Consider the following 23,762-nt stretch of genomic DNA (forward strand, 5'->3'; position numbering starts at 1 on the left):
GCAGGTGAATTGCTTGAACCTGGGAGGCGGAGGTTGCAGTGAGCCAAGATCGCACCACTGCATTCCAGCCTGGGTGACAGAGCAATATTCTGTCTTAAAAAAAAAAAAAGACAGTATTGTTATGGTAAAGGTTCACCCCTCACGCTTTTTTCGTATGCAGCTCTGAGCTTAACATCCACCACACAACCAGGCACAGAACACTGGGCAGTCCACCCAAAACAGTCCCCAACAGCCACCTGCCCTACTGATCTGGCCTTGTCCCTCCAGCTCGCCTTTTCCAGAGTGCCATAGAGATGGACAAAAATGGTGTGTGCCCTCTTGACACGGGCGTCTCTCACTCAGCACGATGCCTTTGAGATCCATCCTATCGTGTATCAATGATCCGTTCCTAGCTGTTGCTGAGTAGTATTCCGTTGCACGGTGTACCAAAATGTCCTTGTCTTTGTGTGAAGGACATCTGGGTTTCCAGTGGGTGGCGGTTATGAATAGAGCTGCTGTGAATGTGCATTACGGATCTGTGTAGGGACACATGCTTTTATTTCCCTTGGACCAATTCCAAGGGGTAGGATTGCTGGGTCCTGTATGTTTAACTTTGTAAGAAACTGCCAAACTGCTTTCCAGTGACTCTGCCATGTGGCGTTCTGCGTGTTCAGAGCGTATGGAAGTCCCAGTGGTTTTGCTTCCTCGCCAACATTTGGTATTAGCTTTTTTTATTTTTCGTATTTTTTAAGCCATTCTAATAGGTGTAGTTGGTATCTCGTTTGGTTTTAATTTGCGTTTCCCTAATAACTAATCATTTTGAGCATCTTTTCATATGCTTATTTGCTACCAATGTATCTTTTCTGGTGAAACGTCTGTTCAAATATTTTGCTCACTTTTTTTTTTTTTTTTTTTGAGATGGAGTCTTGCTCTGTTACCCAGGCTAGAGTGCAGTGGCGCAACCTCAGCTCACTGCAACCTTTACCTCCCTGGTTCGAGCAATTCCCCTGCCTCAGCCTTCCGAGTAGCTGGGACTACAGGCTTTTCTCACTTTTTATTAGGTGGTTTGTTTTCATATTGTTGAGTTCTGAGAGTTCATATATTTACATATTCTGGATAAAATTTTTGTCAAATATGTGACCTGCGGCCGGGCGTGGTGGCTCACGCCTATAATCCTAGCACTTTGAGAGGCCAAGGTGGGCAGATCACTCGAGGCCAGGAGTTCGAGACCAGGCCTGGCCAACATGTAGCTGGGACTACAGATGTGTGCTGCCGTACTTGGCTAATTTTTATATTTTTTGTAGAGACAGGGTCTCCCTGTGTACCCAGGCTGGTCTCAAACTCCTGGGCTCAAGTGATCCACCCACCTCAGCTTCCCAAAGTGTTGGGATTACAGGCGTGAGCCACCCTGCCCTGCCTCTACTTTTAATATACGGTTGAATTTGCCTGGAGGGTTTTTTTGGAAGATTTAATTAATTAATTTATTTATTTTTGAGACAGAGTCTCACTCTGTCCCCCAGGCTGGCGTGCAGTGATACGATCTCGGCTCACTACAACCTCTGCCTCCCCAGTTCAAGCGATTCTCCTGCGCCCAGCCCAGAAAATTTTAAACTATTAATTCAATTTATCTAATAGGTATAGGACTATACCAGCTATCTATTTCATCGTGCTGAGTTTTAGTAGTTTGTGGCTTTCTAGGGAAATGAAAATTGGTACATTTTATCAAAGTAGTCAAATTTTTGTGCATGAAGTTGTTTATGGTATTTCCCAGTAGTCTGTAAGGTCTGTAGTTCTTTCCTTCTTTTACTTCTGATAATGGCAACTATTGTCTACTTTCTTCTTTGTTTGGCTAGAGGTTTTATGAATTTTATTGATCTTCCCAAAGAACTAGCATTTGGTTTTATTTTATTGTTTATCTATTTTCAGTTTAGTTGTTCCTCTTTACCATTATAATTTCCTTCCTTTTGCTTACTTGGGGTTTAATATGCTCTTCTAGTTTCTTAAGATGGAACCTTAGGGCTGGGCGCGGTGGCCCAGTAATCCCAGCACTTTGGGAGGCCGAGGTGGGTGGATCAACTGAGGTCAGGAGTTCGAGACCAGCCTGGCCAACATGGTGAAATCCTGTCTCCACCAAAAATATAAAAAATTAGCTGGGCGTGGTAGTGCGCACCTGTAATCCCAGCTGCTTGGGAGGCTGAGGCACGAGAATCGCTTGAACCCAGGAGGTGGAGGTTGCAGTGAGCCGAGATCACACCACTGCACTCCAGCCTGGGCAACACAGCGAGACTCCATCTCAAAAAAGATGGACTCTGGCTGGGCACGGTGGCTCAATGCCTGTAATCCCAGCACTTTGGGAAGCCGAGGCGGGCGGATCACAAGGTCGGGAGATTGAGACCATTCTGCCTAACATGGTGAAACCCTGTCTCTACCAAAAATACAAAAAATTAGCCGGGTGTGATGTCGGGTGCCTGTAGTCCCAGCTACTTGGGAGGCTGAGGCAGGACAATAGCGTGAACCCAGGAGGCGGAGCTTGCAGTGAGCCGAGATCACGCCACTGCTCTCCATCCTGGGCAACAGAGCGAGACTCCGTCTCGAGGAAAAAAAAAAAAAATGGAATCTTTAGATTGTGTATTTGAATCTTTTTTCTTTTCTGACTTAAGCACTTAATGCTATAAATTCTCATGTCAGAACTGCTTTAGCTGCACCCGGCAGATTGACGTGCTGCATTTTCATTTCCATGCCATTCAGAGTGTTCTCTGATTTCCTTTGAGACTTCCTTTGATCCATAGGTTATTGTTTTTAGTTTCCCAAGCATCGCAAGAGGATTTCCCGCCATCTTTCTGTGATAGATCGCTAGTCTAATACCATTTTGCTCAGAGAATGTATTTATGATACCAGCTCTTTTGTATTTGTGAAGAATTTGTGGTATGACCCAGCATATGGTCTATCTTGGTTCTTATCACCTCTCAGTCTCTTTCCTCTGTCTTTTTTCCTCTTGCATTTTGTTGAGTAAGAGAGAGTCTATGGGAATCCGGGCAAACCCAGTGGAGTGGGGTGGAGCCAGGGCGAGGGTCCCTGCTGGAGGAGCGCCCCCTCAGGCCAGGCCGTTTAGCGCTTCGGCCAAGTCCCAGGAGACTCTGTTAATGCCTGACTTATTTTGTGATATACTGAGTATGAGAATGCCTTTAAAGCTCACAGGTGGCCTCAGAGTGCACCTTGTGCGCACAAACACTGACGGGCGACAGTGGGCGGTCTGACTGCAGCTCGGGGAATGACTTGAAGGACTCTGACAGAGGTGTCTGTAGTAGACAGGCTTGTCACACTCATTGTTTAAGCTCCATGCCTGTTTACCTAAAAAGCTGGACTTAAAAACATCGAACTTGGAACTCAGAAAAATAAACATCTTCTGGCCTGGGTAGGTGCGTCTTCCAGTGTTGGAAAGCAGACTCATTTCTGGGTTAGTCCTGTGCTGCTTTTTGAGCTACACTGACCCGATCTTGTTTGGAACAGGCCGCCCTGTGCATGACTTGGTCCCATGCAGAATCACGCAGCCCGGTTGGTGACTTTGGTGGCTGTCAGGCACTGCTCGCGTCTGCAGCTCTGTCTGCGGAGAGCACCCCGTGGCCCTGCGTGCACAGCTCCCCCACCCCCGCCTGCACAACTTCCCCCCCACCTCTGCCCGCATAGCTCCCCCACCCCCGCCTGCACAACTTCCCCCCCACCACCTGCACGGCTCCCCCACTGCCCGCCATCCCCTGTCCCCGTTGCACCTCCCACCTGCTGCCCTGCTGTCGAGTCAGGTGCGTCCCACCCAGGGAGCTCTGGTGTCTGCCCCTTGGCTTCTCTCAGCAGCTCAGTGGAGTGTAGACAGTGTCGCCATCATCACCTGAGCAGCCAGGATGGGAGTGGGGTCTCCGTGGTCTCCATTTTACAAATGGGTTGACAGGTGCTCAGGAAGCCCTGTGACGTCCTGAGGCCGCCCAGGCAGTCATACACAGGCTGTATCCATCCAGTGCTCCCGCTGCCTGGGGGCAGGGATGTGTGCTGGAAGGGCCTGGGCCTGCCTTCCCACCGCCATGTCCACACCCAATGCCCAGGGGTGGAGACAGAAGCACGCGGCAGCCACTGTGGCACTGGTGGGTGGCTGCGTTTCATGGCCTGGCTGTGTCTGGCGCCTGTTCTGGTGTTTCACATTCATACTTTGAGGGCCAAGCACCAGCCCAGGAGGTGGGTGCCACAAGTCCAGACTTCCCCAAGGGAAAGTGTCCCCAGCACAGACACAGCCACTCAGAACTTGTTGGTCTTGGAGCCTGAAGCCAGGCGGGGCAGGCAGTGCCATCCCTATCTGGACGGTGGTGCCTTCACCCTTCTACTGTCCTAAGCAAGAAGAAAAATGAGCCAAGCTTCAAAGAGAGCTGTGCCAAGGTTTCCGGAAAGCTTGCCAGTGTGGGCGTTGCACCCCACACACCTTCAGGCATGTGTGGGTGGTGTGGGCATCTTCACAGGATGGATTTGGGGCCCTGGCATGTGTATGGCAGATGCCCCGGGGAGATGGCATGTTCACATGGTGCAGCACTCGGCAGAGTGGAGGGTAGGGTCTACACCCCTCCACTCCTCAGGGACAGAGCCCTGGACACTGGGTGTGTCTTTCAGACTGTCCCTGGCATCTCCAGGTCTCCTGTGGCCTCAGGACAGAATGGCGGAGGTGAAATGAACAGAAGGAAGGTTGGGGGAAAGCGTATCCCAGCCATGGGCAGGGGGGCCTGGGGTGGGCAGGATTTGGGGAGGCTGGGCCTGGGGCTGGATAGGGCCGTGGGAGAGGGGAGGCCTGTGCTCTCACAGCTGGGAGCTGGCTCAGGACTCTCAGATCTTCTCTTTGTGGCCCGTCATCCCTCCTACCTGCCTGTCCACAGGCCCACACTGAGTGAGTTCCATGGGGGGGGCGGGGCTCACCCTCAGGGGCCTTCAGGAGATGGGACCTCTGGCCCGGCAGCCAGCAGATGCTGAGGGGTGCCCACCATGTGCAGGGACAGCTGGGGTGACATCTTGGAGCCCTGTGACGTCCTGGGGCCGTCCAGGCAGTCACACCCCGCCCTGCACCCCAGGTTGCAGGCTCCCGGGGTGACGCAGTGCTGGGACGGCACAGGGCCGCGTTCTGAGGAGAGGGCGGAGCCCCGAGGCTGAGCTGTGCCTTGCCTCACAGGTTGTGCAGCCTGACTCTGAAGAAGCTGGTGGTCTTTAAGGAGCTGGAGAAGGAGCTGATCTCCGTGGTGATCGCTGTCAAGATGCAGGTGAGGCCCCTTGCGCCCCCAGCCGTGGCTGGGTGCTGTGTAGGCTTTCCATGTACCTGGGAGACGAGTCAGGCGGTGCGCTAGCGTGGGGCGTTGTGCCAAAACTGCGGGCAGCCCATGCCATCTCCGGGAGCCGGGGGGCTGGGAATGACAGGATGCTCCTGGGTCCGATCCTGTCCCACACAAGGGAGGCAGGCCCGGCCTTCTGGGATGTGGATGTCACATGCATGGGGCCCTCCCAGGGCAGAGCTGCCCTCGGGTCACCTCACAGTGATAGACGGGCCCCAAGCACCTGGAGCCAGGACTTCCCTGCTGCACTCAGCACCCACTTCCTGTCCACTTTCTGTGGGGTGGAGGGCGTTGGTGGGAGAGCAGAGCAGGGCACTCTGGGAGGTGAGGGCCTAGCCAGAACTCCCAGCCCCTGGTGCCGGGGCCTCTCTCCTGACCCTAGTGGGTCCTGTGACCTCTCGAAGGCTTTGAACAAGTATAGCTGTTCCAGAGGGGTCGTGCTGGTGTCTTCCCCATGCCTGGCCCAGGCCCCGCCCCCTCCTTGGGGTAGAGCTGCCATGACCCTTGTGGCACGGCCTTTGCCCAGTGGCCCAGACAGGGAGGTGTCCCCGCCAACTGTCAAGGCCACCCCTGCCCTTTCAGGGCCGCATGGTTCCAGGTGTGTGGCCTGTACAGGGTCACCTCCAGCGGGCTCTCCCTGGCCGGCACCACTCATGGGCGGGTCTCACCCATGTCCTCAGCATGCAGGAGTGTCCTTCTGTGTGGCCGTCCAGCATGACAGGGTGGGGTCTCAGTGGCTGCTGTGCTCCTGACCCCAGCCCATCAGCTCCTCGAGAATGGGGCCCTGCTCGTGGAGCCCGTGTCCAAGGCCCCACACAGGTCCCTGCAGCTGGCCAGATTCCTGACACCTGCTGTGGCTCTGACACGGGGTCTCTGGGCCTCCTGGACCTGCAGAGTAGCACCTGAGCCTCGGCCAGCATGGCTGAGGTCACCAGCCAAGCACTGGGTCTTGAGTGCAAGGAGGCCTGAGGCTTGTTGTCTGTCCCAGTCAATTGCCGCTGTGTGAAACCTATTGCATCTTAAATAAAGGTCTGGAGAAACCCTTTTCCTCGCTGAACATGCTCGTGGGTTAGCAGCAGCCTACGTGTGTGGCGTGTGCTGGTGGCCAGGTTCCCCGGGTGGCGGGGCCTTGCCCCAAGAACTTCCAGAAGTGCGTGGCTAATAGCAGGACCCCAAGAACTTCCAGGAGCGCATGGCTAATAGCAGGACCCCAAGAACTTCCAGGAGCGCGTGGCTAATAGCAGGACCCCAGGAACTTCCAGGAGCGCGTGGCTAATAGCAGGACCTCAAGAACTTCCAGGAGCGCGTGGCTAATAGCAGGACCCCAGGAACTTCCAGGAGCGCGTGGCTAATAGCAGGACCTCAAGAACTTCCAGGAGCGCGTGGCTAATAGCAGGACCCCAGGAACTTCCAGGAGCGTGTGGCTAATAGCAGGACCTCAAGAACTTCCAGGAGTGTGTGGCTAATAGCAGGACCCCAGGAACTTCCAGGAGCGCGTGGCTAATAGCAGGATGGAAGCGTCTCTCTGCCTGCCCTGCCCATGGGTGTGGCCATGCCCAGGGTGCCCAGGACCTGCTGCAGTCTGGCTGCGGGTCATCCCTGGGGAACAGGGAGCTCTCTGTGGGCCATTGCCACCAGGCCATGAGGCTGTGTCTGGACCTCTTGGCTTGAGGGGCAAAGGTCAGTGTCTCATTGGGTCTTCAGAGCAATGCAGAAAGGCATGAAGGCAAGAGTCGACCCCTCACTGGCTTCTGAGTCTGGTGCTGTTGACCTCTAACCTCTGGCATGGGGCCCCCCCAACACTGACGCTGTTCCTTGGCCCCATTCCTCCCTCTGCCTGTCTCTGGTCCTGCCCCAGCCTGTGTCTTGACCGAGAGCTTGGCCCCAGGGCCCTCAGAGCCCCACCTCTCCAGCCCCTCTGTGTAGCCCATGGACTGGCTGCCCATGTCCTCCCTGCCCACCCCAGCTCGGCAGCCACGTGGCCCTTGGCCTCCCTTGATCACCCCCAGTTCCTCATCTGCTTCTCTCAGGGTGTCCTCTCCGCCCAGGCCCCCTGTGGGGGAAGCAGCCAGCCTGGCCCCGCAGCCCCACCTACCCCTCAGCCTTCTCTGGCGTGCACCTTCGCCTCACTGGCTGGTGGCACACACTGTCCTTTTCCCGACACAGCTGGGTCCCTGCAGGCCCTCTCAGTGGGGAATGCTAAGAGGGACCCGACGCAGAGCACATTTGCGGGGAAACATCTCTGAAGGGTCAAGGGGAGGGGCAGGGAGAGCCCAGACCACAACGCAGGGGCAGCTGGGGAGAGGAGAGGGGACAGGAGGGCTGGCCGAGGAGAGCCGCGCTGCCCCTTGCCGCGCTGCCCCTTGCCGCGCTGCACGTGAGGCCCCAGCGCAAGGGTAGGACCAGAGCCCCCCATGGACGTCTCATGGAGCCCGAGTACTGCCATGCGGGCCACCCGCACCTGTTCTGAGGCGCCGCTGCTCCCACCCAAACCTGGTCTGGCCCCAGGCTTCTGTTGTCTGTCCTGGATCCCCGCCCGCCCTCCAGCCACCTGGCACCTCTCATCCACTGTGTCCTGCGTGCCGGCCTCCGGGAACCTCTTATCCACTGTGTCCCGTGTGCCGGCCTCTGGGAACCTTGTGCCTGGGACCCCACAGCGGCTGCTTGTTTCTTGGAGCACAAGGTCCCTGAGCTCATCCTTGTTGGGATGGTCCCATTTAAAACAACACTGCGATAAGCACGTTCAATCCATTAGGAATCTATTTTGATATAAAGTTTGCGGTTGGGGTCTTGTTTTCTGTCATGCAGATGACTCGTTATCCGTTTAGCACAGGTGTGTATGATGTCTCCTGCTGGCCTGAAGCTCACTGGGTATAAACTGTGTTTCAGGTGGTCATGCATTTCCTGCACCTACATCTAGGCATCTACTACCCTCATTTTTGTGACAGCATCTCCGTATTTTAAGTATCGTATCTCTGTATGTTTTATTTTCTGAGAGGACCAGTCATCCCTGAGCATTCTTCCTTTTAGAAAATGGTTTAGGCCAGGTGCGGTGGCTCATGCCTGTAATCCCAGCACTTTGGGAGACCAAGGAGGGTGGATTGCTTGAACTCAGGAGTTGGAGACCAGTCTGGGCAATATGACTAATCCTCGTCTCTTAACAAAATACAAAAATTATTGTATATTTTTTTGTGGTGGTACATGCCTGTAGTCCCAGGTACTAGGGAGACTGAGGCTGGAGGATTGCCTGAGCCTAGGAGGTCAAGGCTGTAGTGAATTGAGATCGAGCTACTGCCCCACAGCCTGGGTGACAGAGTGAGACCCTGTCTCAAAAAAAAAAAAAAAAAAAAAAAAGCTTTAAGCCAAGCATGGAGGCACATGCCTGTAGGCTGAGCTACTTAGGAGGCTGAGGCAGGAGCATTGCTTGAGCCTGGGAGCTCAACTCCAGCCTGAGTAACACAGCGAGACTTGTCTCTCAAAACCGAAACCAGAAGAGGCTTGGTGCCTCCAGATTTGTTCTGCCAGACAGACTTGGGCAGCGCAGTCAGGTGCTGCTGCACCTGATCGTGGAATCTCTTTTGTGATCGCGTTAACTTTAGCAGGGACCACTCCTGGTTTCTCTCTCGTGTCTTAGGGCAGATTCCTGGAGGTGGAACCTGTGGGCCGAAGGGTCTCGATGTTTTTAAGGTTCTTGAGAAAGATGCCAGGGCACCTCTGAGAATTATCCCAGCCTGTGCCTACCACCCCCAGACTGCAGGGCTGCAATCCTGCCAGTTTTAGAGTGCAGGAGTCACGGTGTCTTTGCCTGGTTTCCTGCTGATATGCAGTCCTTTGAGCTAGAACAGGTCTTGCTTAATCACAGGGCTCCAAACGAATCCTGCGGTCCCATGAGATTGTGCTGCCCCCCAGTGGACAAGTGGAGACAGACCTGGCCCTGACCTTCTCCTTGCAGGTGAGTCTTTCACCAGTGGAGATGACACCCTCATCACTCTCCCCTGGGGAGACGGGCACCCTCATCACTGTCCCCTGGGGTGACGGGCACCCCCTCATCACTGTCCCCTGGGGAGACGGGCACCCCCTCATCACTGTCCCCTGGGGTGACGGCCCCCCCTCATCACTGTCCCCTGGGGTGACGGGCCCCCCTCATCACTGTCCCCTGGGGAGATGTGTATCCCTCATCACTGTCCCCTGGGGTGACGGGCCCCTCTCATCACTGTCCCCTGGGGTGACGGGCTCCTCTCATCACTGTCCCCTGGGGAGATGTGTATCCCTCATCACTGTCCCCTGGGGTGACAGGCCCCCCTCATCACTGTCCCCTGGGGAGATGTGTATCCCTCATCACTGTCCCCTGGGGTGATGGGCCCCTCTCATCACTGTCCCCTGGGGTGACGGGCCCCTCTCATCACTGTCCCCCGGGGAGATGTGTATCCCTCATCACTGTCCCCCTGGGTGACGGGTCCCCCTCATCACTGTCCCCCGGGGAGACAGGCCCCCCTCATCACTGTCCCCCGGGGAGACGGGCCCCCCTCATCACTGTCCCCCGGGGAGACGGGCCCCCCTCATCACTGTCCCCCGGGGTGACGGGCCCCCCTCATCACTGTCCCCCGGGGTGACGGGCCCCCCTCATCACTGTCCCCCGGGGTGACGGGCCCCCCCATCACTGTCCCCCGGGGTGACGGGCCCCCCTCATCACTGTCCGCCGGGGAGACGGGCCCCCCTCATCACTGTCTCCCGGGGTGACGGGCCCCCCTCATCACTGTCCCCCGGGGTGACGGGCCCCCCTCATCACTGTCCCCCGGGGTGACGGGTCCCCCTCATCACTGTCCCCTGGGGTGAGAGCATTTGTCTCATCATTGCCACCAGTGTCCTGTGTTACTGCAGATCTTCTGTTGATTATGGTTTATTCTTAAATGATTAGAAAATTTGTTTTGGTTTATTAGGTCGAGTTTTTCTTTGTTTGTTTGTTTGTTTTTGAGATGGAGTCTCTCCTTGTCACCCAGGCTGGTACGGTCTTGGCTCACTGCAACCTCCACCTCCTGGGTTCAAGCGATTCTCTTGCTTCAGCCTCCCGAGCAGCTGGGATTACAGGCACACACCACCACACCCGGCTAATTTTTGTATCTTTAGTTGAGATGGGGTTTCACCATGTTTGCCAGGCTGGTCTCGAACTCCTGACTGCATGATCTGCCTGCCTCGGCCTCCCAAAGTGCTGGGATTACAGGCATGAGACACCATGCCCGGCCTAGTTTTTTATTCCTTATCTATGATAAAGAGAATGTAAGGCCGGGTGCGGTGGCTCATGCCTGTAATCCCAGCACTTTAGGAGGCCAAGGCAGGTGGCAGGAGAATCACTTGAACCCGGGAGGTGGAGGTTGGTTGCAGTGAGCTGAGATCATGCCATAGTACTCCAGCCTGGGGGACAGAGTGAGACTGCATCTCAAAAAAAAGAGAGAATGTAATAATGAGGGCAAAAAAACCACTTATTGAGTCAAGGCTATTTTGCTCTTCTATTTAGAAAGATAGGGGAAACTCAGAGTTCACAAGCAATCCCAGCTGTTCGGGAGGCTGAGGCAGGAGGATTGCTTGAACCCGGGAGGTGGAGGTGACAGTGAGCCCGGCTAATTTTTGTATTTTTGTAGAGATGGGGTTTTGCCATGTTGGCTAGGGTGGTCTCGAACTTCCTACCTCAGGTGATCCGCCCAGCTTGGCCTCCCAAAGTGCTGGGATTACAGGTGTGAGCCACTGCGCCCGGCCCGGTGCTCCGTGGTTTGGGGGTTTTGATAGGCATGCTCAGGCATGTCAGCGCCACCCCAGTTAGGGTGGTGAACAGCCCCATCTTCCCCTAAGTATTTAAACTGATTTTTATTTGTGAACTCTGAGTGTCTAAGAGATACTTGTGAACATCAGCTTGCTGGAGCCCTGCTGGACAGGGAGCCTGTGGTGAGACGTGCAGGTGAGTTGGGTGCACAGGGGGCCTTGGAGGGAGAGCCCTCCCCGCCCTGTGTGCCCCTCGTGGAAAAGCATCCTGGGTCATACCTTGCTGATCGCCTCAGGCACATGAGCCGCCACGCTGTTTCCGAGTGTCTACAGGCGTGCTCGGCCATCCCGGACACTGCAGCACATAGTCCTTGTCCGCCTGCCAAGGCTGTTAGCATGGAGCGGAGCCCTCGGGGCCTGAGCCCTGGCAACTGGTTCACTCTTGGTTGTGTTGGGTAAAGGAAGGGCCCTGGGGACCGGCATGCCACTGGAATGAACTTGGGGGCCCGTCTGTGGGTGCCCTTCCGACCGCATGGGCAGCAGGTTGGCCTGGCTGCAGGGTGCAGGGTGGCTGGGCCGTCAGAGGCCATGATGCTGCCTGGGGCCGGTGCACCCTCAGCTGCCACTCGCACTTGTGCCCACAGTATCCTCACTTCTTGAAGAGGGAAGGCAACAAGCTTCAGATCATGCTGCAGCGCAGAAAGCGCTACAAGAACAGAACCATCCTGGGCTACAAGACGCTGGCCGCGGGCTCCATCAGCATGGCTGAGGTGAGTGCTCCGACTGGCGTGGCCTGCGTCGGGCTGGCCACCCGGGTACCAGAGCATTCGCCCATGGGAGATGGAGATGTCTCTCCCGGGTCTAGATGTCCAGGGATCAGATGAAAATGATGAGAGGAGCCTGGCAGCTGGGCTCCACCATAAGGGCCAGGTGCAACCCCAGGTGGTGCTTCCTCTCTGACCTTCCCTTGCCGCCTAGCATGGCTCCCCACATGCCTGCAGCCGCACACACTCCCCTCTAACGAGCCTATCCTGCCGTTCAGTGGAGGCTGGCTTTTGGGTTGGGCTGCTCTGGAGTCCTTCCCATGGAGGAATCGCTGCTGTCCCTGCACCGCGGGTGCATCCTGTGATGGGTTCGTGTCCGTGTCCTGCTCAGCACGTGCTCTGGCTCAGGATTGGCTGAGCAGGAGCAGGACAGGCGTCAGTTCTGTGCAGGGGCTAGCGACGATACCCGAGCAGGGCGGGGGCGGCACCCAGAGGTCAGAGGGGGTGGCTGGAGTTCCCTGGAGGGGAAAGAAGGGGAAGTACCTCAAAAGGAAAAGAAACAGCCAAGCAGCAGCCCACCTTGCTCCAGAGGACCCAGCGTTCCAAGGAGGCTGCGGTAGGGCGTGGGGGCACGGGAGAAGACACCCCAGGCTGAGGTCTCAGACTTTCTCATGGACCCTTTCGGGGCTGCAAGATTGGCTCTGGGAGAAGGGGCAGCCCAGGGCCCCAGACCCATTTGTCTCTTTTGCTTCAGAACTTTCCCCATCATGGGGTTGTGTTCAGGGGTCCAGGGGCTGCGGGCATGAGTGGTGCTTGGGGCATGTGAAGCTGTGTCACTGCCTGCCTGGGGCCTGGGAAGGTCAGCCAGCGCAGCCCCTCATTGGGAGCCGGAGCTGCCAGAGCCCCCCAGCCCCTCTTCTTCCCACTTTGTCCCCCTGCTCCTGGGGCTTGGGGCTAGGACAGTGGGGATGCCCACTTGTAGCTGATTCCCCCACACCCCCCAGCCCCAGCCTGCAGGCCTTCTGTCTCCCAGGTCGAGCGCTAGGTCCCCCAGATCCTCACACATCCCCACTTACGCATCCAGGACAAGTGCCAAGCACTATGCTGGGCTTCGCCCTCCCTGCTGCCCCGGGAGATGGGAGCGTGGAGGGTACAGGAAGCAGCAGTGGCGTCCTGAGGCCTCGCTTCTCCGTGCCGCCACAGGGCCTCAGACAAGCCTTGCGGTCTTCCCAGTTCCTTCGGCAAACCACGGACAGCACGGGGGGACCAGGCCTCCAGGCTGCACTTCCCAGGGCCCTGGGACCCCTCTGGTGGCCTGGAGCTGCCTGTCATCCCAGCCTCCCTCCTGCAGGCTGAGCGATGGGTGAACAGGTGGCTCAGGGATGCTCTCTGGACTGTGAGAGCCTCCTGGGAGCCGCCGCATGCTTCCTGTGGAGCAGGAGGATCCAGGCACTATGGGGAGGTCATGCAGGCTCTGTCTCCCATTAGCCATGCAGTTGATGTCCTGCTGATCCCTGCCAGTCCCTGTGAGCTCCTGCCCCGGGCCGCTCCACCCACGTCTCTCAGTCTGCACCCCAGTGCCCCAGGCCGCTCCTCCCAGCCCCTCTCAGCACTGGTGCTTCTGTGTTTGGCGTCCTTGCCCTGAATGCTGGCCTCTGCTCCCAGGCCCCTCCCTCGCCTGTCCTCCCAGCCTTGGGCTGTCCCCTCCTGATCCCCGGAGAGAGGCTGGAGCAACCTTCCCCCACCCCAGGTCACACCAGCCACATCGTCTGCTGCTTGAGATCCCATCATCTGTTCTTCGCTCTTGGCAGAAAAGCCTCACCCTTGGATGTAGTTCCAGTGCCCTGCCCCTGAGCCTGTGGCCCCCACCCCAAGGCTCCCTCTCCCCGCACCTGTGGCTTCCAAAGCCAAGGTCACCTGACTGCTCCTCGCTCTCCCCTCCACCGTCTCCTCCAGGCCCTCAGGGCGTCCTTCCACCTTCCACTGGCAGCCTGGTCCCAGAACCTCGTTGGGTCCTGCCATGTGTCCCCGAGCACCAGGGTGGTTCATGGGCTCCCTGTGTCCTGCCACCTTTTGGGGCTGGTTCCCACCTGTGAGCGTTGCTGGCTTGTTGAGAGTGTGAACACGGGAGATTGCGGAGGCGGGACAGTCCCGCGGGCACAGACGGACACAGGTGGCAGAGGTGGGGGGCTCTCACCAGCTGGGCTCAGGCAGCTGTGCCGTGGGGGCTTGCTGGCTCCGAGACTGCACGCCTGAGACAGAGGTGAGGGCATGGGTGCTGCCATAGGGACTGTCATGAGAGTAGGGTGTTGGTGAGGCTGGCACCATGCATTTGAGAGTAGTGCTCGGCTGGGGGGAAGGGTCCTTGAGGGCACAGGGTGGGGTGAGGCGGGCCGTTGGGCAGACTCGAGGCCAGGGCTGAGAGTGTGGTGGGAGAGGATGCGGGGGGCACCTGCCCAGGACCTGCAGGCTGTGGGGAGAGCAGGAGGCGATGGCTGTGGGGACACAGGTGTCACCTCACTTCAAATGGGTGCACACGCAGGGGGCAGGAGGGGCTGGGAGCAGCCTGGGCCCCTGCCACACCATAGCTCTGCCCTCACTGGGCACTCATTCTGTGTGAGCTGAGGCCCAGAGCTCTGGACTTACTCTGAGGCTGAGGAAGTGGAGTCCAAGGTGGCCCAGGGTAGAGGCCGGGCCTCACGGGTGCCAGGAGCTGGACGCCGGCGTGGGGTGGCTTAGGTCTGCAGGCTGACCAGCAGTTCTGGCTGAGACCATCAGGAGTGACCGCAGCCCCAGGGCCTGCTTGGCACGCGCCTCTGCCTGCCACCTCTCAGGAAGCTTGAGCTGACTGCAGGTGGTCCCTCTCAGAGGCAGCTCCGCAGAGGCAGGTGTGCGGTGGGGGCAGACGTGGGGCCTTCTGTGGTGTGGCTCTCGAAACTCACCCCAGCACCCGTGGAGGGAGTGTGTAGGAGTGGGCGTTTGTGTGGCCAGACCACCCTGGGGCCGCAGCCTGGGGGACGCAGGCATGCCCAAAGGGACCTGTGAGGGGCGGGCGGCTCATGGTGGGACACAGGAAGACCTCAGGGTAAGGACAGCGCAGGAGCGTCACCCTGACCGTTTGCATGCTGGATTCCCTTTAGTTTCTCTCTCTGAGTGTCTGCACGGCCACAGGCTGCTGATGACAGCCCAGTCAGGTGTGGGCTGCATATCCATGGGTGACCCCGTGAGAATATGATGGCACTGGACTCTTCCTGTCTCCTGATGACATGGTAGCCATCGTAACACCATAGCACAGTTACTTTATTCCTGTATGAACTCAGTGTGGCCCAAGTGTCCAGGGCCTGGTCACACACATGTCCACCCCTACACGGCAGTGCATGGCGACCTCCCAGGCCTTCGCGTTACTCAACTCACCCACCAGCTCGTCCAGAGCCACCTCCAGCCCCACAGGCTCTGCTGTCATCAGTGCCCTATTCATAGGCACCACTTTATATCTTTTATACTTTATTTTTACTGTGCTTTTTTTTTTGCTTTTTATTTTTTAATTTTTTTTCGTGACGTGGTCTCACTTTTATAGTGCAGCGGCGTGATCTCAGCTCACTGCAACCTCCACCTCCCGGGTTCAAGTGATTCTCCTGCCTCCGCCTCCTGAGTGGTTGGGATTACAGGTGCTTGTCATCACGCCCAGCTAATTTTTGTATTTTTAGTGGAGACAGGGTTTCACCCTGTTGTCCAGGCTGGTCTTGAACTCCTGACCTCAAGTGATCTGTCTGTCTGGGCCTCCCAAAGTGTTGGTATTTCTTTTTTTTTTTTTTTTTTTTTGAGACAGAGTCTCGCTCTGTTGCCCAAGCTGGAGTGCAGTGGTGCGATCTCAGCTCACTGCAAGCTCCGCCTCCCAGGTTCACGCCATTCTCCTGCCTCAGCCTCCCAAGTAGCTGGGACTACAGGCGCCTGCCACTACGCCCGGCTAATTTTCTGTATTTTTAGTAGAGACAGAGTTTCACCGTGTTAGCCAAGATGGTCTCGATCTCCTGACCTCGTGATCCGCCCACCTTGGCCTCCCAAAGTGCTGGGATTACAGGTGTGAGCCACCATACCCGGCCAAGTGTTGGTATTTCAAGCATGAGCCACCGTGCCCAGGCTACTTTTTCTGTGTTTAAATGTGTTTAGACACGTAAATACTTACCATGTGTAACAGTTGCCTGCAGTATTCAGTGCAGTAACATGCTTTACAGGTCTGTGGCCTAGGAGCAGGAGGCTGTCTCTCATACAGGCCGACCTTGAAGGTATTGTGTGTTCAGTTCTAGGCCACCCCAATAAAAACGGATATTGAAATAAAGTGAGTCACACAAATTTTGTGGTTTTTCAGTGCATATAAAAGTTATGTTTACGCTGTACCGTAGTCTGTTAAGTGTGCAATAGCATTATGTCAAAAAATATATACATACATTAATTTTAAAATATTGCTAAAGCCGGGTGCGGTGGCTCATGCCTGTAATCCTAGCACTTTGGGAGGCCAAGGCGGGTGTATCACCTGAGGTCAGGTGTTCGAAACCAGCCTGGCCAATATGGTGAAATGTCGTCTCTACTAAAAATACAAAAAAAAACTAGCCAGGCGTTGTGGCTCACACCTGTAATCCCAGCTACTAGGGAGGCTGAAGCAGGAGAATCACTTTAACTCGGGAGGTGGAGGTTGCAGTGAGCCGAGATCATGCCACTGCATTCTAGCCTGGGTGACAGAGTAAGACTTTGTCTCAAAAAAATAAAAAATAAAAAAAAAAGCTAACAATCATCTGAGCCTTCGGGGAGTTGTAACCCTTTGGCTGGTGGGGGTCCTCAGTGTGGACGGCTGCTGACCGATCAGAGTGTTGGTTGCTGAAGGCTGGGGTGCCTGTGGCAATTTCTTAAATAAGACAAAAAAGAAGTTTCCTGCATACTTGACTCTTCTTTTCGCAAAATAGTTCCCTGTAGCATGCGGTGCTGTTTGGTACCATTTTACCCACCATTCTTTCAGAATTGAAGTCAGTCCTCTGAAACCCCGTTACTGCGTTACTAACCCAGATGGTGGCATCTCCTAAGTCCTGTGCTGTCACTCCACAGCGTTCACAGCATCCTTACCAGGAGCAGATTCCATCTTAAGAAACCACTGTCGTTGCTCATCCATAAGAAGCTACTTCTTATCAGCTGAAGTTTCTTCATGAGACTGCAGCAATTCAGCCACATCCTCAGGCTCTGCTTCTAATTCCAGTTCTCTTGCTATTTCCACCACATGTGCAGTTCCTTCCTGCACTGAAGCCTTGAACCCTCAAAGCCATCCATGAGAGAGTTGGAATCCACTTCTCCCAAATTCCTGTCGATGTTGATATCTCAACCTTTTCCCATGAATCACAGATGTTCTTCATGGCATCAAGAATGGTGAATCCAGGCCATGTGCGGTGGCTCACACCTGTAATCCCAGCACTGTGGGAGGCCAAGGTGGGCGGATCATTTGAGGTCAGGAGTTCTAAACCAGCCTGGCCAATATGGTGAAACACTGTCTCTGCTAAAAATACAAAAAAAGAAAAAGAAAAAAAAAAAAAGGCTGGGCACGGTGGCTCACGCCTGTAATCTCAGCACTTTGGGAGGCTGAGGTGGGTGGATTACCTGAGGTCAGGAGTTCGAGACCAGCCTGGCCAACATGGTGAAACCTTGTCTCTACTAAAAGTATAAAAATTAGCCAGGTGTGGTGGAGGTCGCCTGTAATCCCAGCTACTCAGTAGGCAGAGGCAGAAGAATCCGTTGAACCTGGGAGGCGGAGGTTGCAGTGAGCTGAGATTGCACCAGTGCATTCCAGCCCGGGTGACAAGAGTGAGACTCTGTCTCAAAATAAACAAACAAAAAAATTAGTGGGCCGGGTTCAATGACTCACGCCGGTAATCCCAGCACTTTGGGAGGCCAAGGAAGGCAGGTCACCTGAGGTCGGGAGCTCGAGACCAGCCTGACCAACATGGAGAAACCCCGTCTCTACTAAAAATACAAAATTAGCTGGGCGTGGTGGCACATGCCTGTAATTCCAGCTACTCAGGACGCTGAGGCAGGAGAATTGCTTGAACCCAGGAGGCGGAAGTTGCAGTGAGCCAAGATCATGACATTGCACTCCCGCCTGGGCGCCAAGAGTGAGATTTCGTCTCAAACAAACAAAAAAACGAATTAGTGGAGCGTGGTGGCAGGCACCTAAAGTCCCAGCTATTCAGGAGGCTGAGGCAGGAGAATTGCTTGAACCTGGGAAGTGGAGGTTATAGTGAGCTGAGATCGCGCCATTGCACTCCAGCCTGGGCAACAAGAGTGAGAATCTGTCTAAAAAAAAAAAAGAATGGGCCAGGCGTGGTGGCTCACGCCTGTAATCCCAGCACTTTGGGAGGCCAAGCCGGGCAAATCACAAGGTCAGGAGATCAAGACCATCCTGGCTAACATGGTGAAACCCCGTCTCTACTAAAAATATAAAAAATTAGCTGGGTGTGGTGGCAGGCGCCTGTAGTCCCAGCTACTTGGGAGGCTGAGGCAGGAGAATGGTGTGAACCTGGAGGCGGAGCTTGCAGTGAGCCGAGATCGCACCACTGCACTCCAGCCTGGGCGACAGAGAGCGAGACTCCGTCTCAAAAAAAAAAGAAAAAAAAAGAATGGTGAGTCATTTCCAGGGGGTTTCCAATTTACCTTGCCCAGATCCATCAGAAGAATCACTGTCTATGGCAGCTATAGCCTTATGAATGAAATACGTTTTTTTAAATAATAAGACTTGAGGCCGGGCGCAGTGGCTCACGCCTGTATTCCCAGCACTTTGGGAGGCCAAGGCAGGTGGATCATCTGAGGTCAGGAGTTCAAGACCAGCCTGACCAACATGTTGAAATGCCATCTCTACTAAAAATATAAAAATTAGCCGGGCGTGGTTGCTGTAATCCCAGCTACTCAGGAGGCTGAGGCAGGAGAATCACTTGAACCCAGGAGGCAGAGGTTGTAGTGAGCCAAGATCGCGTCATTGCACTCCAGCCTGGGCGACACAGCGAAACTCCAACTCAAATAATAATAATAATAATAATAATAATAATAATAATAATAATAGTAAGACTTGAAAGTTGAAATGACTCCTTGATGCATGGGCTGCCTGATGGATGTCGTGTGAGCAGCCATGAAAACAACATTTGTCTCCTGCGAGTTTCCATCAGAGCTCTTGGGTGACCAGGTCATGTCAATGAGCAATCACATTTTGAAAGGAACCTTTTTTTCCCCAAGCATAGGTCTCACAGTGGGCTTAAAACATTCAGCCAATTGTGCTGTAAACAGATGTGCTGTCATCCAGGCTTTGTTGTTCCATTTTCAGAACACAGACAGTCGATTTTGTGTAATTCTTAAGGGCCCTAGGATTTCGGGAATGGTAAATGAGCATTGGCTTCAACTTAAAGTCACCAGCTGCCTTCACTCCTAACAAGAGAGGCAGCCTGTCCTTTGAAGCTTTGAAGCCAGGCATCGACTTCTCCTCTCTAGCTATGAAAGTCCTAGATGGCATATTCTTCCAGTGGAAGGCTGTTTCATCTATGTTGAAAATCTGTTGTTTAGTGCAGCCACCTTTGTCAAGATCTGAACTACATCTTCTAGAGAACTCGCTGCAGCTTCTCCGTCAGCACTTGCCGCTTCACCTCGCATCTCTGTTATGGAGACAGCTGCTTTACTAAAACCTCATGAACCAACTTCTGCCGGCTCCAGACTTCTGCTGCAGCCTCCTTGCCTCTCTCAGCCTTCATAGAGGTGAAGGGAGTCAGGGCCTTGCTCCGGATGAGGCTTTGGCTTAAAGGAGTGTTGTCTGGTTCGATCTTCCATCCCGGCCACTCACTCTCTCCACATCATCACTGAGGCTGCTTTGCTGATTCTCGTTCCTGTGTTCACTGGAGCAGCACTTTTCCTTTCCCTCAGGAGCTTTCTCTTTGCATTCACTGCTTGGTGATTTAGTATAAGAGGCCTCGCCTTCACCCTGTCTCGGCTCTGATGTGCCTTCCTCACTAAGCTCAGTCATTCTAGGCTCTCATTGAAACAGATGTGCAACCCCTCCTTTCACTTGCACACTTAGGGGCCCATAGAGTTAGTAATTGGCCTAATTTCCATATTGTTGTGTCTCGGAAGAGGCCCGAGGAGAGACAGAGACACGGGAATGGCCGGTGGGCTGAGCAGTCAGAACGCACACATCTACTGATTAAGTTCACCGTCTTACATGGGTGATGTTCATGGTGCCGCAAAGCAACTGCAATAGTCACACCGTAGCTCACTGATCACAGATCACCATACAGATATAATAATAGTGAAGAAGTTTGAAATATTGGGAGAATTACCAAAATGTGACACAGAGACACCAAGTGAACACGTGCTGTTGGAAAAGTGGCACTGATAGACTTGCTTGATGCAGGGTTGCCAAAAGCCTTCACTGTAAAAAACAAAAGATCAGCAAAGTGCAGTAAAGCAGAGTGAGGGCTGCAGCCTGGGTGCGTGGTGGGCGGCTGCCCGGGTGCGCGGTGGGCGGTGGCCTGGGTGCGCGGTGGGCGGCACCATCCAGGCTTGCGTACTGTGATGCTGGCAAGATGACGAGGTCTCCTCACCATGCATGTCTCAGAACATGCCTCTGTCGTTACGTGGTGCATGACTATTTGTTTTTGCAAAATTTTTATTATACTATTTGTACAATTAAGTGTGACATCCTGAGCAATTTTTTTTCTTTTTTTTTTTTTTTTTGAGACAGGGTCTTACTTTGTCACCCAGGCTGGAGTGCAGTGGTGTGATCTTGGCTCACTGCAGCCTCAAGCCCCTGGGCCCAAGCAGTCCTTCTACCTCAGTCCCCAAGTAGCTGGGACTATGGGTGCGCACCACCATGCCCGGCTAATTTTTTATGCTTTCTGTAGAGACAGAGTTTCGCCATGTTGCCCAGGCTGGTCTCAAACTCCTGAGCTCAAGCCATCCACCTGCCTCAACCTCCCAAAGTGCTAGGTTTACAGGCGTGAGCCATTGTGCCCGGCCTCAATTTTCCATGTCACTAAAATCTATTTGAAAATGGAAGAGGGAAGAGCCTGTCAGGTTCAGGGGTGGAGGGAGCTGGGCCCTGGGGCCACCCTCATTGGTAAGGCAGCTCCAGCCCTTTGCTGAGGATCGCTGAGCATCCACAGAGCATCTGCTGGACTAACCCGGGAGGGTGGTCTCAGGGTCAGCAGGGGCAGGAGTGGGAATGGCCACAGTCCAGGACAGTGACCTTCCAGCCAGCATCACCCCAGGGGAGTGCCCAGCTCAGGGGTGGCTGGCCCCTTGGCAGGAGGACGCAAGCCCCAAGGAGCACTGTCAGAAGGAGAGGAACATGCAGCCTGGAGCGTGGGGGCCTGGGACTTCCAGGGCCTGCAGATATCAAAATAGTGTTCACATAAAGGTCGACGACAGGCTGAGTGGAGCGGGGGCTAATCAACAACCCGCCCCTGGCCCGCTGTGGGCACAGCAGAGCATTCCCACTAGAGCCAGCTGCAGGGATCCCGGCAAAAGCATCTTTGGTAAGAGGCCCCGTTCCTTTCTGCCCTCCCACCTGAAGGAGGAAGTGAGCAGGGTTTTCTTGGGAGAAAAAGGGCCCAGACCCCTCTGAGCCCCATGGAGGTTGGTGTGAGCAGGTGTAGTGCCGCCTGAGCCCCACCTCGATTCCTCCAGGATCCCGGCCCAGCAGTCCCCTCCCCACTGAGCTCATTTTATTGGGATGCCCAGCAAGGGCTCAGCATTTCTGAACGAGGGCTTCTGAGCTTACAGGTTCTCACCCCTGTGTGACACTGAGACCCCGCCGCATCGGATGTCACTCTGAGAAGGCGACTCAGGGTGCTGGGGGCCTGGACAACAGCAGCCTCCAAGTGCATGAGGCTGCGTGTGCCCCGGTGGGTTATGGGCACGAGGGCATCAGCAGTGGGTGCGAGTGTTGGCAGAAGCTGCTAGCTGCTCTTCGTCATTTTCTGAAATGAAGGTGAGGGCAAATGTAAACTTTTAAACATTTTTTTACCTTGATTAATTGAATTAGCAGCCCAAATCAGGACCCCACAATCAAAAGAAATCTGGTCGGCTGGGCATGGTGGCTCACGCCTGTAATCCCAGCACTTTGGGAGGCTGAGGCGGGCAGATCATTTAAGGTCAGGAGTTTGAGACCATCCTGGCCAACATGGTGAAACTCTGTTTCTACTAAAAATACAAAACTTAGCTGGGCCTGCTGGTGGACGCCTGTAATCCCAGGTACTCAGGAAGCTGAGGCAGGAGAATCACTTGAGCCCAGGAGGTGGAGGTTGCAGTGAGCCAAGATCGCACCATTGCACACAGTGAGCCGAGATCGCGCCATTGCACACAGTGAGCCAAGATCGCGCCATTGCACACCAGCCTGGGCCACAGAGTGAGACTCCGTCTCAAAAAAATAAATAAATAAATCTGGCCTATAAAATCCTAACATCTGGATGTGAACCGATAGCCCCAAAAGGCGGCTTCTAGAGCACAGATGGCCCCAAGGCTGTGAGTGTCTGAGAGTTGTCGTTGTGGCTTGTGGTTCTGAGGCTGGCGTGGGGCACAGTGGGGCCGTGCCTGGGCGCAGGTCATGGCTGCAGGAGGGGCCGGAGCTTGTTCTGCCGCTCACTGGTTTGAGTCTCTCACAACACAGGAGCTTGACCTGGCCTGTGAGCCAGGCCTGGTGGGTGTCTCCTGCTGCTGGAGATTCCGGCCTGGCTGAGAGTGCTGGCAGCTCCTCCTCCTTGGTCCCCCACAGACACTGGTCCCTGGGCATTGGCTCCTGTGGGTTGGGCGGCCGGCTTCACACACTGCTTTGCTGCTGCTGAGCTCTTGGGTGGGTGGAGGGGTGGAGGCAGGGTTGGAGCAGGGGGCCAGGATCTTCCTGGGTGGCTTTGCATGAATAGCAGGCGTGCCTGAGATCAGGAGGGCCACGGACACCCCTGTCTGTCCATCTCAGTCCCTCATGACCGTGTCTGGCACTGGCCTCTCCAGCACAGCCCAGTGCCCTCTGCTTATGGCCCGTTCGTGAAAGCTCCCATGTGTTCCTCTCATCTGTCCACCTGGCTCCTGTGTCCTCCTCTCGTATCCTTCCCCTCTCCCCAGTGGCCACATTTCCTGTCCACTGGATGCTCCCTGCCCTATGGCTGCCCTGCTAAGGGTCCCCCTTGCTGTCACTGAGAGAGAAAGCCCTTCAGAAACCCCAGCCCACACATCAGGGCACCGGGGCTCCTTCCCGTTGTGGCGCTTTCTAGAACCGTGACCCTGGCCTGCAGGTGATGCAGCACCCGTCTGAAGGTGGCCAGGTCCTGAGCCTCTGCAGCAGCATCAAGGAGGCCCCCGTCAAGGCGGCCGAGATCTGGATCGCCTCCCTGTCCAGCCAGCCCATTGACCACGAAGACAGTGCCATGCAGGCCGGCCCCAAGGCCAAGTCCACAGGTGAGTGTGGCGCCAGCCCGCTCCTGCCCCTGCTGTGGGGAGGCCCTGCCTTCCAGCCACGGCACATCAGGTGGCAGAAACTGTCCAGTCTGGCTTAAGGAGTGGGGGGTCCAGAGCACGTGTCAGTTGCTCTCCTGTCTGGAAGCCGCAGCAGAGGCGCACGCTGTTGTGGGGTCCGGGCTGCCACAGGTCCCTGTTCTGTCCCCGTGGCTGCAGCTCCTTGGTCAAGAAGCCTGAGTCCTGAGTGTCCTCAAAAAGGAGGCGTGGGGTCGCACTGTGTTACCCTTGCTGGTCTGGGTGCAGGGCCCGCCATGGGCAGGTGCCACGGCTGCCGCCACCCCAGTAGGGTCACCAGGGCCTCCCCTACTCCTCAGGCGGGGGAGACCCAGTCGGTGCAAATCCAGGCTGAAATGCCAGCCAGCAGGAG

At 55.5% G+C, this 23,762-nt stretch overlaps 1 protein-coding gene across 12 annotated transcripts in view; it reads left to right on the plus strand.

Annotated features, from left to right (window-relative positions):
* PACS2 (phosphofurin acidic cluster sorting protein 2) overlaps nucleotides 1-23,762 on the plus strand; it is a 97,962-nt gene that overhangs the window by 44,676 nt on the left and 29,524 nt on the right. For all 12 annotated transcript variants that reach the window (XM_063715767.1, XM_024231551.3, XM_063715763.1 and 9 more), the window contains exons 2-5: nucleotides 5,183-5,270; nucleotides 9,202-9,291; nucleotides 11,741-11,866; nucleotides 23,173-23,335. In XM_063715767.1, coding sequence (XP_063571837.1) covers nucleotides 5,265-5,270; nucleotides 9,202-9,291; nucleotides 11,741-11,866; nucleotides 23,173-23,335 — 385 coding nt within the window. In that variant the 5' untranslated portion in view covers nucleotides 5,183-5,264. The remainder of the gene's footprint in view (nucleotides 1-5,182; nucleotides 5,271-9,201; nucleotides 9,292-11,740; nucleotides 11,867-23,172; nucleotides 23,336-23,762) is intronic.

The sequence above is a fragment of the Pongo abelii genome, chromosome 15, assembly GCF_028885655.2.
Source record: "Pongo abelii isolate AG06213 chromosome 15, NHGRI_mPonAbe1-v2.0_pri, whole genome shotgun sequence".
NCBI classification, from domain to species: Eukaryota; Metazoa; Chordata; class Mammalia; order Primates; family Hominidae; genus Pongo; species Pongo abelii.